Source organism: Brassica rapa, chromosome A10, assembly GCF_000309985.2.
Source record: "Brassica rapa cultivar Chiifu-401-42 chromosome A10, CAAS_Brap_v3.01, whole genome shotgun sequence".
NCBI classification, from domain to species: Eukaryota; Viridiplantae; Streptophyta; class Magnoliopsida; order Brassicales; family Brassicaceae; genus Brassica; species Brassica rapa.
In genome coordinates, this window is record NC_024804.2 from 9213351 (window position 1) to 9226484 (window position 13134).

Sequence of the window (13134 nt, forward strand, 5' to 3'; positions counted from 1 at the left end):
GTGTATATCTTCCAAATAACTTGCAAACACTGGCCATTCTTCTGGTTCCGAAACCATCTTCACCAGTTGAGAACAATCCGTCGCAATTGTAACCTGAAATTTTCTTAAGTTTTTCATGCATTCCATAGCCCATAGTAAAGCTGCCATCTCTGCATGGAGAGGAGTGAGTGAAGCGCGGACATTCCTTGCTCCCATTAGTCCCGCAAATCCTTCTAATGTGCTGTACCACCCTTGACCTGAGAAAATTTCATTTTCTTTCCAGGATCCATCCGTAAAACACCATCTTCCTGGAATTGACGGAACAATAGTAGCCTCTATATGTGTCGTCCTCTTTTTATCATTCAATATTTGTGCCTCAGCCCATAGTTTTGATTCCGTTTCCGCCAGTTTAAGAGTATCCATAGGATCCACATCAACATTACTAAATATTTTATTATTTCTTCCTTTCGAGATATACCAAAGTATCCATGCAAACTGATGATCCTCTATTTGTGAGACTACTCTCCAAAAGAGATGATCTATATTCACAAATAGAGAGCTTGTGGGGAACATAGCTGGATTTGTTGGGATCTTCGAAAGCGCTCATACCTGAAGTGCAGGGGGACATTCAAAAAAGACATGATTAATCGATTCCTCATCTACTCCACATCTTGGACAACATATATCTCCGGGTATCCCTCGCCTATGCAGATTTTTCTTAACGGCTATGTATCCTGTCACCAATTGCCATAGAAAATGTTTAAGTTTCGGAACACACCTTATTTTCCAACAATATGCCTTCAAAATATCCACTGTGGGTCCAAACACTAATGGGGGTTTTTCCTTATCTGGGTATATCCTTTTAACTTGATATCCAGATTTACCCCTATATTTTTCATTATTTGTGAAATACCATCCTTCATGGCCAGCCATCTGAGTTCTATTTAGTGGTATACTTTCTATCAATTTCACATCATGTGGGTCCACCAAAGCCCGTACGCAATATGTATGTCTTATTCTAGTTATTTAGTATTTATGTATTAGCTTACAATGATGTTCATAAAAAAAGGTATTAGCTTACAAAAAACTGCGCTTCATAAAAATGAAAACGCAATGTTAACCCACGACTATCATTAGGTTATTTATAGTATGTACATAATGAACACTGGGTAGACTTGCATTACTGTCCCTGAATATAAGATGTTTTAGAAAACACACATATTAAGAAAATGGTTTTTTTTTGTCTAGAAGTATCATTAAAACTATAAAATAATTGTATTCAACTAATTATAAAATAAATTATTAAATTTGATTGGTTACACAGTTTTTAATAAAGTAAAAGTTACCTAGAAAATTGAAAACATCTTATATATTGGAACATCAATTTTTTTAAAACATCCTATATTTAGAAACAGATGAAGTACATCTGATTAGAATTATCAGAGTGGATGAATGAATTCTTTTATGTTTCTTTTTTCCTTTGTATCTGCGTTTCTTTACTTTAAAACTGGTAATTTTTATTTGCAGTTTCCATTAATTAGTCACTGCTAATAATATACCCATTTCAAAATCTCAAATTAGTTTTTTGTTACTTTTTTCTATGAGTAAATTGGCTTAAAACCCAAAAAAATGGTGAAAAAATGGTAAAATTAGCAATCTATGATAAGATAAGTTTTGTGTCTATCAACGAAAATACCATGGCGTAAGATTTAGGGTAGTGGGGAAAAAATTGGGTATACGAAATACAATTTCACAAATATATTCATATTAACAGATGGGGCCCAAGACCCACAAGAGCCTACAAGCCCAAGGAAGAAAGAGATGTTTGCTGTTTTGTCTCTTACTGAAATACTAACTCAGAATACGAAGGTGCATATGAGTAAAAGAGTTTACACAGATATGATAGTTTGGTAAAGATACGAAGCTACTGTAGCGTAGGATAAGCCCATAGTCCACGAACAGCCTCATCCTCCGAATCACTTTCATCAGACGAACTCGTTGTCCCCAGTAAATAGTTAACAACCTGTGAAGAAACAAAACCCCCAAAGGCATATATAGATAACTTGCGCTACAAGAGCCACGAGAAACATTTCTTGAAGGAGAAAAAAGCTTATACCTGGTGAGTTAACATGAGGTCGAGTGGCTTCTTGCCTGATTTCAACCGACATTGTTTCTTCGGACATCTCAAGTTGTCGTGCCAAACAACGGAGTCGCAGTAACTGCAGTATCCCCGACCAGATCTTAACATCTTTGATGATTTATACACTGCACGGTTACGCAAAGCAAATGCATACTTTACGAATTGTACATAAAGAAAGCGTTTAAAAAAAAAAAAAAAAAAGCGAAGATAAAACCCTTACAGATATATTCGTTCTTAAAGGCTTCTCTCCAGTCAATACCGGGATAAATATGAATCAAGACTTTGTGAGTAAAGTGAAGATCAAATAGTGAACGCCACAGAGAGCCTTCAGACGTTGCTTGGTTCCATGAGCTACAAGAATAATAACATATAAGTAAAAAAGAAAGAAAAAGACTCTGCAAAAAAATATACTACAGGAGGAAGTAGTAGTACCGAGAGACTTGGGATGAGGAGAGTAAGGAATATAAATCAAGGAAACTGAAGATATGAACAAGGATATCTTGTGGAAGTGAAGGCAAATCTGGGGGAAAAAGAGGGATAATCTCAGGGTAATTAAAGAGGAGATTTACAGGAAGATAAGTAGAAAAACATACCTATATGTTCGTCATGGCTCTTAGTGCGTCTCTTAAGTGCTACTTTTGCCTGCTTAAACTCTACAATGGCTAAGTTCTTCTTCTGTTTAGGGAATGCTGATTCCACGCTCTTCACGAGAAGGTTAGCCGCTGAAACAGCAGCTGATGTGTTCATCCTAAATGAGAAACATCAATATAAATACATAAGCTGAAGCTGTTAGATAGAGGAGATGAAACATAGATTTCATGAAACCGAGAGATAGAATAAAGTGCACTTGATGAGTAGTCTGTCTCATTGTCAGATTCAAAGAAACAGAACATTCTAGCTTTATTAACAAGCAAATCGACGAAGCAAATGCTAAACGACAACGCATATGCAAAGAATCAATGAAGCCTGTAATCTATTACTGGTATTGAAATAAAGCCATTCGAAGAACAACTCCCTAAAAACCACAAATTAAGGCTTATTCCTCTGCTTCATGCTTGGTTGCTATTCTAGAATCAAAGAAAGTTGCCAACTTTGGTTTGCTTTTTCTAACAACATATAAAGGAACCATAAGACTGAATCATGTTCTGCTTCTTCAGGACAAAGCAAAGTTGCTAAAGTGTTATGTTTTAGAAAAGAAAAAAAACAACATTCTACCCTTTTTAAACAAAACATTTATTTCTTGCAAATTATATAATCACCAATCAGACTCGATCAAAAAAAACATACCCAAATCATCAATGAGTTCATATTTCAGAGATGTAGAAGAAAAGCTTACTCGGGAAGAAGACGAAAGGCGGAGAGACAATCTCGAAAGATGAAAGCTTTGAGGTCTTTGGGTAATTGAGAGTAACCAAGATCTATAATGGAGCTCAGTTCATTGCAAGCAAATGGGTAGAGATGATTATTCGAGAGGGCTTCTGCTACCTTTAGATTTTGGTATCTCTTCGTATATTTTTCTTGAATCATCGTCTGGGGTTTGCTTTGATCATCTATCCCAGGTTTCATGTTTTGCGCAATTATTGTTCTCTTTTCTGCAGGCCTGGGAATTTAATCGAAGCCCGCCGGGCCCGCCCCATTTGACCCGCCACGGGGGTGGGGATCGAGCGTTTTGAAAAAATCAAGTCGCGGGTGCGAGTGCGGGCTAAAACTATTTTCTGCGGTGCAGGTACCGCCAAAACGCAAAATAAAATAAAAAATAATTTTTTTTTGAAAAATACGATTTTTTTTAGAAAAATAATTATTTAAAAAAAAATAATTAAATTTTTTAAAAAATAATTAAAATTTTTAGAAAAATAATATAAATAATTACTTATAAATATATTATTTTATAGAAAAACTAACTAAATAATTATTTTTTTAATTAAAAATATAATCCGCGGGTCCCGCGATTTACCCGCAAAATAAAGTGGGACTGGTGCGGATATTGGTTTATTTCTTTGCAGGTTGAGCATATCAAAATTTTAACTAAAAAAAAAGAATCGATCCGCGAGGTGGCGGATCGTGCGAGGCGAATTGACCCGCGAACCCAGACTTACTTTTCTGACAATTTGGTTTGTCAAACCGGTACCAGTTGAGTATAGTTTTTTTTGTTTTGTTTTGGATCAATATCTAAATCTTGCCTCGTATAAAAATTATGTAACCAAATATTGTGCAACAATTTTACCAACAAAACTAATGAATTATCGGAACAAAGAAAGGTTGTGTTATTTAGTTCCCTGAGACGGATCAGATATTTAGAATATTTTGAGATATCCGGATCCGTAAAATTGCTATTCGGATCCGGATCCGGGCTCTCCGGATATCCGAGGTTAGGATATCCGGACTAAAATCCGAATACCCGCGGATGTCTAGATCCTGATCCTTTTTTAAAAAATTAAAAATTAAATTAAAAACTAGCTAATTAAAATGATTTATTTATTTAGCCTATTAATTTTTTAAATGAAAAATTATTGTAAATGAATAAAAAAAATTAAAAATCATTATTTTATATAAAAATTATATATAGTATACATATATAAATATAATTAAATTTTAAATAAATAGTAAGTTCGGATTCGGATATCCGGACCTAAAATTTCATTATTTGGATCCATTGAATCCCTAAAATGAAGATCAAGATCCGGATCCGGACTCCCCGGATATCCGTTTTTCAGATCGGATCGGAGCAAATCTCAGATCGGATAACGGATCTCGGATATAAGTTCTATGCCTAATGATGGCCACTATAAATATAATTTTATAAAATATTTTAGATATATTTGTAATTTGATTTTTTATAAAAATATTATATATATATATATATTTAATTATTATTCATAAAATAAAATAACACCAATTATTTTCTATTTTTATCCATCAGTAAAAAAATTAGCCATAAATAAAAGCTCTAATCAAAGTTAAATTTGAGTATAATTTTTTAGGTATTTTCCTTACTATTAAAATAAATAATTCAACAACTAATTTATAGAGAAAAATGGTCTATTTGGACTTGAACAATTTTCATCATGTTAAATATGACTCGAACAAAAGTCTATTGATGAAATATGATCTCATCATAATTCTAATTCAAACTAGGCGAACTCGTAACTATAAAACCAAAAAAAAGAAGATTTTGATTAGCTTAGAGTTAATCAACCGTAAAAGGTGTATGAGTCAGTTATCACTATGACATGATAAAGTTTCAATAGCTTAACAAAATGAAGTTGTTTTGCCTATTGACGCAAACAACGTCGTTTTGTGTCGTCTTTAAATAACATCTTACCTCTTCTTCCCCATTTTGTTCGACATAAACCAACAAAGACTCTAAAATTGTGAATTCGATATTGTATAAACTCAGTGTTAATGTGCTCGTGAAGGTAATTTATAATCATCTTTATGTATGTTTATAACTGATCGAACATGCATTGATGGACACGACTTTGTTTGATTGTGATGGAGTTTTCAATTGGAGAAATGGGAGATCGAGGAAAAGGTATTCCTAGAGCTGTAGACGTAAAGACGCTATGGTGATGAGGAGAGTGCTGTTCGTTTGGTTGCCGCAGCCATCTGCGGCTGTGGCTGCGGCTGCGTCAATTTTTTTTTTCAAATCTTGTTCGTGCTGTTACTGCGTTTAGACGCTGCGTCCAAACGCTACGTCTGGTGTCTACAAAATCTGGACGCCAGAATTATCAGCGACTGAGTAAAAAAAAACTGCGTTTACTTACTGTATGTACGATTTTACCCTTGACCTAATTCATTATTTGCAAAAAACATAACTAATAGACGCAGTTGCTCTATCTTTCTTCAATAAACACATCTCAAACTCCATTGACGCATCTCAAGCTCTGACGAACTCCATGATGCATCTTCGAGCTCCAACATCTCTGAGCTCTCTCTCGATCTACCCATCTCCGAGCTATCTCTCTCTTTGTGGTAACTTTCTCTGTTTGGTTTAACTCTCTCTCGATCTACCCATCTCCGAGCTATCTCTCTCTTTGTGGTAACTTTCTCTGTTTGTTTTAACTCTCTCTCTCTGAGCTCTCTCTCTCTCTCTCTCTCTTTGATAGTTGGTCTCTGTTCTAAACATTGAACATATCAGATTCACACTCTTTTAACGACCCTCAGACCCTCTCAAGGTTAATCTTAAGGTATGTTGGTCTGGGTTGTTTTTGCCATGTCTTGATGTTTCCTTGTCTGTTTTTCTCTTATGATTATTGTTCTTTGTAAACATGCACTTGCTTATTGCTTATTGTTCTTTGTAAACCACTAATGAGCATCTAGTATGAACGTTCATTTGATGTTGGTCTTATCTTCACTATCATATGGCATCTTTGGACTGCATTAGGGCTTGTGTTGAAACAACTTGTGCAGTTAACATCAACGGTTTCAATGTCATGATATGAGTTAGTCTTTCTTTATTTTTGTTTGGTTTTATTTGGGTAAACTCCCGAACAGCTTCGTATGTTCTATAGCTTTGTTATGATCGTGCTCTTTCAAGTCGATAGAGTTGTTTGTTCAATGACTTCTTACGTGAACTTTTAATGTTGTGTAGGAAAAACCACTTGCAGAGTAAGAACCTCATTGACCTCAATGAGCTTCTTAGAGAGTTTGACTTTGACTATTTGCAGCTGCCTATCGCTCTATAGCTTGGTCAGTAGTAATTGACTATGTTCTGAGTGGAAGTGTTTTTGATTCCGTGTTTATGCAAATGAATGATGAGATTTTGATTGATTAGTTGATAACCTACTGAATGTTTGGTGTACGAGTGTTATGTTATTGCTTCTTCTTTCTTAGCTTCTTTCTTAGGTTTGTGTAATTGGTTTCTCTGATGGGTTTGTATAAGATCTTCTGTGTTCTGGTTATTAACGTTTTAGCTTGATATAATCTGATGGGTTTGTTGGTTACTCTCATTTTAGCTTGATATAATCTGATAGCTTGATTTTGGAACCTCTAGACTAAGCACTGTCTTTAATCTCTTGAGGTTATATCCTTGCAGGCTCTCTCGTCTCAAGCTCACACTCTCAAGTTCAGACCCTCTCAAGTTCAAGAGGTTTTGGCTGTTGTGTTAATAAGAATGATTCACTGAGTATTCTAGAATGAGCTGGATGTTACACAAGTTATAATCTCATTTGTTTTGCGTGTAATGGGCTTGTTGTTGATTTGTTAACAAATTTCGTGTTGCTGGTGTAATAACAATCTCCTTTTGATGGCTTTGTAGATACTTGAAAGATGGATATTGGAAGATGAAGATGGTGATTATGATGATGAACTTGGTTTATTTGATGTGGCTATTGGTGAGAGATTGAGTCAAAGAACAGATTGAGGAGCAGGATGGCGTTATGTTCAACAACTTATGTATGAATCCGATCAGCAATGTTATGACATTCTTCGAATGAATCAAATAACTTTTGAAGCTTTGTGCAAGATCGTAACTGAGTGATATGGATGGAAAGAGTCTCACAATGTCTACATTGAGAATCTATTGCGATGTTTCTCGAGGTTGTTGGTCAAGTTAAGACGAAGCGGGATATTAGTTCAAGGTATCAAAGATCATTGGATACGGTACAAAGGAAGCTTGATGATGTCTTGAGTGCTCTTCTCAAGTTTGTAGAGGATACACTAAGACCACAAGAAAGCGAGTTTACAAGAGTTAATCCGGTTTTGAGGAATGATGATCGGTATTGGCCTTATTTCAGAGATTGTATTGGAGCACTTAATGGAACTCATGTCCTGGTACTCCCTCCAAGTCAAAATGCAGAAGCATACAAGGCAGAAAGCAAGATCCTACAATGAATGTTCTTGCTATATGTAACTTCGATATGAAGTTCTTATATGCATATCTCGGTGTACCTGGTAGAGCACATGATACCAAGGTTTTGACTCATTGTGCGAGGAATGAGGCTTCTTTCCCACATCCTCATCCTGAAAAGTATTATCTAGTTGACTCTGGATATCCGACCAGGACAGGCTATCTTTGTCCGCATCGTAGTATGCAATAGCATATTGGTCAGTTTGCTAGAGGAGGACCACCGGTTAGTGCAAGGGAGTTGTTCAACCGAAAGCATTAAGGTCTGCAATCAGTGATTGAGGGGAAATTTGGAGTATGGAAAGCAAAATTGAGGATTTTGGATCGTAAGCATTCAAAGTATGATCTTGTCAAGTGGATTAAGCTGGTGACAACGACGATGGCGCTACACAACTTCATGCGTGTACCGTCATGTCTAAAAAAGTGGAAGATGTACAGAAGATGAACTCGTCAGCTATACTATATACGGTGGAAGAGAGTTATAATATAGTATGTTTTCTTTAGTGTTACTATTTATATAATGTTACTATACTATTTCAGATATAGTCTCCTCTCACTCTTGTATTTCTATGCTATAACTATGAAAATGAACAATCTGTTGTGACCTTTAGTTTCTACATTTCTTTATTTCTTCATGTTCATTAATAAATAATAAATATTTTTTCATGTCTATTTTTATTTAATTATTGTAAATAATTACTCGTTCATTGATCAGTGGTAGAACACGTCAAATTACCAAACTAAATAGTATGAACTCGTTATTGTATTTCTATACATACGCAAGAAATGGAATAACACTTACATTTCTACTGATATTGACAAACATATATACTTCTTGTTACTCCAACTCAATCACCTACACATGTACGATGGGTACTACTATCACTATCGGTTGTTTGACAAATTCATTCTATACTACTAGTTTACAAGTCCAAGTCTATCCTATAATTCATACTTATAAAGTATAGTTTAATATTATATAATATTATGTACTAGTTTCAGAGTTTGATAATTGGGTTAGGTTTTATATTTATGTTTAGGGTTCAGTAAGTAGAGTTTAAGGTTTAGTATTTAGATGGAGGGGTGATGTTTAGGGTTTAGTATTTAGGAGTTGGATTTTGGAATAAAGTTTAGTATTTAGGAGTTGTGAGTAGATTTGGAGTCCTATGATAACGATATGATATAGAAAACTCGGATGGATACTTATGTGGTAAACAACGTGTGGTGTTGGTGTCTTTACGTGGTGTTATAATTAATAGTTGAGTTTTACAACCGACCATGTCATCTATTTTTTTTTCTCTTCCATAGGTTACTTGCAAAAGATGAAGGTATAACCGGCTGAAAAAAGGTTAAATGTTAGTTAGTTAATTATGTCAAAATCAATGTCATATACTTAATTCTTATTTTCATTTTGGTAATTTAGCAAATAAATCTATTTTTAAATCATGATTCACATGGCAGCTGGAGGAAAAAGTAATGCTAAATTGGCATCTTGTGAAAAAGGGTGTTTCGCTTTATTAATATAGACTTCGTAATTGGCTATTTTGAGGGGTTGATCTTTATATGCCTCTTTATTAGAAGTATGTTCATATTAATTATTTTACCAATTAAATGGTGATGACTTAAATTCAGAGTTTATTAAGCTTTGGTCAAAGTATAATCTAAAGTTTGGTTTAGAAAGTAAAATTGTGTATGAGGTGCTTTTGTGAAACTTATTGGGGGGGGGGGGGGGGGTAATTAACTAATTGTGACCAATAACTTCAAACTGAAATTATTAGAAATTTATAATTGGCAAATATTAGCACAAGATGCTACATGGTATTTAATTGTGGAAAATAATTAATACCATTTCACTAATGTTCAAATGTAATTAGGTAAGAAAATCTTTCTTTGTGTATTTCTTTTGACTATTATTCTTTATAGAAATAAATTGGTGGATTATGTTTTTTCTATAATTGACAAGGAAAACATATTTTATGTTGACTACACAATCTCTATATATAATTATCCTATACAAAGAAAAATCAGAAAATCAAGAAAATACATACAAATGGCTATCACCAACAAAATTTCAATCGCATTTGTTCTTACTATCCTTTGTGTCACATCTGATGTTCATTGTAATACATATGCTAGCCCTCCTACTCATTGTGCTCCATCTGCTAGCCCTTCTGGTAATAACTTACTATATTACCCCTACTTGTTAAATATGTACATTATTTATCCTTTTTATATGAATCTATATGTTGTATTAATGATTATTACTATTATATATGTGGTGAAATAGATGAGGGTCAAGAAATAAAATGCTTCACGTATAATCAGTGTGCATTTTGGAAGTCAGGGGAGAGAGTCTGCGATGGTATGTGTAGACGTATGGATCAATTTTTATATGGCAGTTGTGCTACTAAGAACAAATGTTGTTGTTACTAAGCATGCATCAAATATGAAATAATTTGATCACATGTAATGGTATCTGCATAAAATAATAAAATAATTATTCTTCATAAATGGTTTAAAATCAATGAGAAAGATTGAGATCATAAAAGAAAATGGTAACAGTTGGAAGTCAAATTATAAACAATAAAATCCATAAGTACCACAAGAGCTAACGAATGAATCATGAACATGGATGACAGTCTAATGGTCACATTAGCTAGCTTCCTCACAACAGACTCGAAGCCTTGACATGTCCATCGCTTAACGAATAAGAAATATACAAAGGGCCTTAAGTTAAAAACTATATTAATGGGCTCTTAGTTAATAGTTTACTAGGTGGATTGTCCACACATGTTGTGCAGGCTTTAATATAATTTTTAGATTTATAGTTATATTTGAATTATTTATATTTCCTCATATAGGAATAGCATATATTATGTTTATGTAATTATATGAATGCTTAGATAACTGATTATCTCTCTCTTTTTTTATCGCTCATTTTGTTTCTCTTTGTATATACCATATAAAAATACAAAAATATTTTAATTTCAAATTTTCATTAAAAAAAGTCTTGAAGACTTAAAAATTTATTTTTAAATTTGCAATGAATATTGAAGAACTGTTATAAATAATTAAAACTATTAAAAATCTCACATTAAAAGTTTTGTTATCACGAATATACAGTTTTTGTTATAGAAGATAAATATTCTCATAAAACCATATGACTACTAAGTTACATTTAATAGATATCCATATTAAATATATGTAAATATCATTTAAATTTTTTAAATCCATACAAAATATATAATAGTGATTGTTTAGATATATTATCATAAATGATTATAAAAAAAAAATTGATATGATTGCATTGACAACAATTTAATTATATGCGTAATAGTTAATTGTTTTTCAATTATTGATTATTTTGTTAATTTTAGAATATGTAAAACGTAAAATAAATAATAGTACGTAAAAATAATTTTTATATACAATGTTCATTCCGCGCAAGATGTAGATCTTAAATTAGTAGCAAAATATAATATATCAATTATTTGTTATTATTACGTAAATGATGAAGCATCATGTATCAAAGAAAACGCACAGAAATCATATTATATTTTGCTACTAATTTAAGCTGAAATTAGCTAATTGTGACCAATAACTTCAAACTGAAATTATTAGAAATTTATAATTGGCAACTATTAGCACAAGATGCTACATGGTATTTAATTGTGGAAAATAATTAATACCATTTCACTAATGTTCAAATGTAATTAGGTAAGAAAATCTTTCTTTGTGTATTTCTTTTGACTATTATTCTTTATAGAAATAAATTGGTGGATTATGTTTTTTTTCTATAATTGACAAGGAAAACATATTTTATGTTGACTACACAATCTCTATATATAATTATCCTATACAAAGAAAAATCAGAAAATCAAGAAAATACATACAAATGGCTATCACCAACAAAATTTCAATCGCATTTGTTCTTACTATCCTTTGTGTCACATCTGATGTTCATTGTAATACATATGCTAGCCCTCCTACTCATTGTGCTCCATCTGCTAGCCCTTCTGGTAATAACTTACTATATTACCCCTACTTGTTAAATATGTACATTATTTATCCTTTTTATATGAATCTATATGTTGTATTAATGATTATTACTATTATATATGTGGTGAAATAGATGAGGGTCAAGAAATAAAATGCTTCACGTATAATCAGTGTGCATTTTGGAAGTCAGGGGAGAGACTCTGCGATGGTATGTGTAGACGTATGGATCAATTTTTATATGGCAGTTGTGCTACTAAGAACAAATGTTGTTGTTACTAAGCATGCATCAAATATGAAATAATTTGATCACATGTAATGGTATCTGCATAAAATAATAAAATAATTATTCTTCATAAATGGTTTAAAATCAATGAGAAAGATTGAGATCATAAAAGAAAATGGTAACAGTTGGAAGTCAAATTATAAACAATAAAATCCATAAGTACCACAAGAGCTAACGAATGAATCATGAACATGGATGACAGTCTAATGGTCACATTAGCTAGCTTCCTCACAACATACTCGAAGCCTTGACATGTCCATCGCTTAACGAATAAGAAATATACAAAGGGCCTTAAGTTAAAAACTATATTAATGGGCTCTTAGTTAATAGTTTACTAGGTGGATTATCCACACATGTTGTGCAGGCTTTAATATAATTTTTAGATTTATAGTTATATTTGTATTATTTATATTTCCTCATATAGGAATAGCATATATTATGTTTATGTAATTATATGAATACTTAGATAACTGATTATCTCTCTCTTTTTTTATCGCTCATTTTTTTTCTCTTTGTATATACCATATAAAAATACAAAAATATTTTAATTTCAAATTTTCATTAAAAAAAGTCTTGAAGACTTAAAAATTTATTTTTAAATTTGCAATGAATATTGAAGAACTGTTATAAATAATTAAAACTATTAAAAATCTCACATTAAAATTTTTGTTATCACGAATATACAGTTTTTGTTATAGAAGATAAATATATTCATAAAACCATATGACTACTAAGTTACATTTCCATATTAAATATATGTAAATATCATTTAAATTTTTTAAATCCATACAAAATATATAATAGTGATTGTTTAGATATATTATCATAAATGATTATAAAAAATATTGATATGATTGCTTTGACAACAATTTAATTATATACGTAATA

The 13134-nt window shown here is 32.4% G+C and overlaps 2 protein-coding genes and 1 long non-coding RNA gene across 3 annotated transcripts; 2 read left to right on the forward strand and 1 right to left on the reverse strand.

The window, feature by feature from the left end:
* Nucleotides 1-1697: 1697 nt before the first annotated feature.
* LOC103844763 (F-box protein At5g52880) lies at nucleotides 1698-3786 on the reverse strand. Its single transcript, XM_009121571.3, has 6 exons — nucleotides 3456-3786; nucleotides 2713-2867; nucleotides 2552-2639; nucleotides 2340-2470; nucleotides 2096-2244; nucleotides 1698-2002 (listed from the first exon to the last, which is right to left on the reverse strand). The coding sequence occupies exons 1-6, from the start codon at nucleotides 3683-3685 to the stop codon at nucleotides 1904-1906; spliced, it is 852 nt and encodes a 283-aa protein (XP_009119819.1). The 5' UTR covers nucleotides 3686-3786; the 3' UTR covers nucleotides 1698-1903.
* Nucleotides 3787-7645: 3859 nt separating this feature from the next.
* On the forward strand, nucleotides 7646-8157 carry LOC108870124. The gene is made up of 2 exons (XM_018655358.2): nucleotides 7646-7891; nucleotides 7984-8157. The coding sequence occupies exons 1-2, from the start codon at nucleotides 7646-7648 to the stop codon at nucleotides 8155-8157; spliced, it is 420 nt and encodes a 139-aa protein (XP_018510874.2).
* A 1517-nt stretch (nucleotides 8158-9674) lies between these two features.
* On the forward strand, nucleotides 9675-12335 carry LOC103844764. Its single transcript, XR_628355.2, has 3 exons — nucleotides 9675-10138; nucleotides 10252-11983; nucleotides 12097-12335. It is a non-coding gene; the product is annotated as an uncharacterized LOC103844764 (long non-coding RNA).
* The last annotated feature ends 799 nt before the right edge of the window (nucleotides 12336-13134 follow it).

Coding starts and splice junctions, on each gene's coding strand:
- LOC108870124 (XM_018655358.2), top strand. CDS start 7,646: ATGTTTCTCGAGGTTGTTGGTCAAGTTAAGACGAAGCGGGATATTAGT. Junction 7,892..7,983: donor TTAATGGAACTCATGTCCTG/GTACTCCCTCCA, acceptor TTCGATATGAAG/TTCTTATATGCATATCTCGG.
- LOC103844763 (XM_009121571.3), bottom strand. CDS start 3,685: ATGAAACCTGGGATAGATGATCAAAGCAAACCCCAGACGATGATTCAA. Junction 2,868..3,455: donor GCCTTTCGTCTTCTTCCCGA/GTAAGCTTTTCT, acceptor TTTCTCATTTAG/GATGAACACATCAGCTGCTG. Junction 2,640..2,712: donor GAGCCATGACGAACATATAG/GTATGTTTTTCT, acceptor TTTTTCCCCCAG/ATTTGCCTTCACTTCCACAA.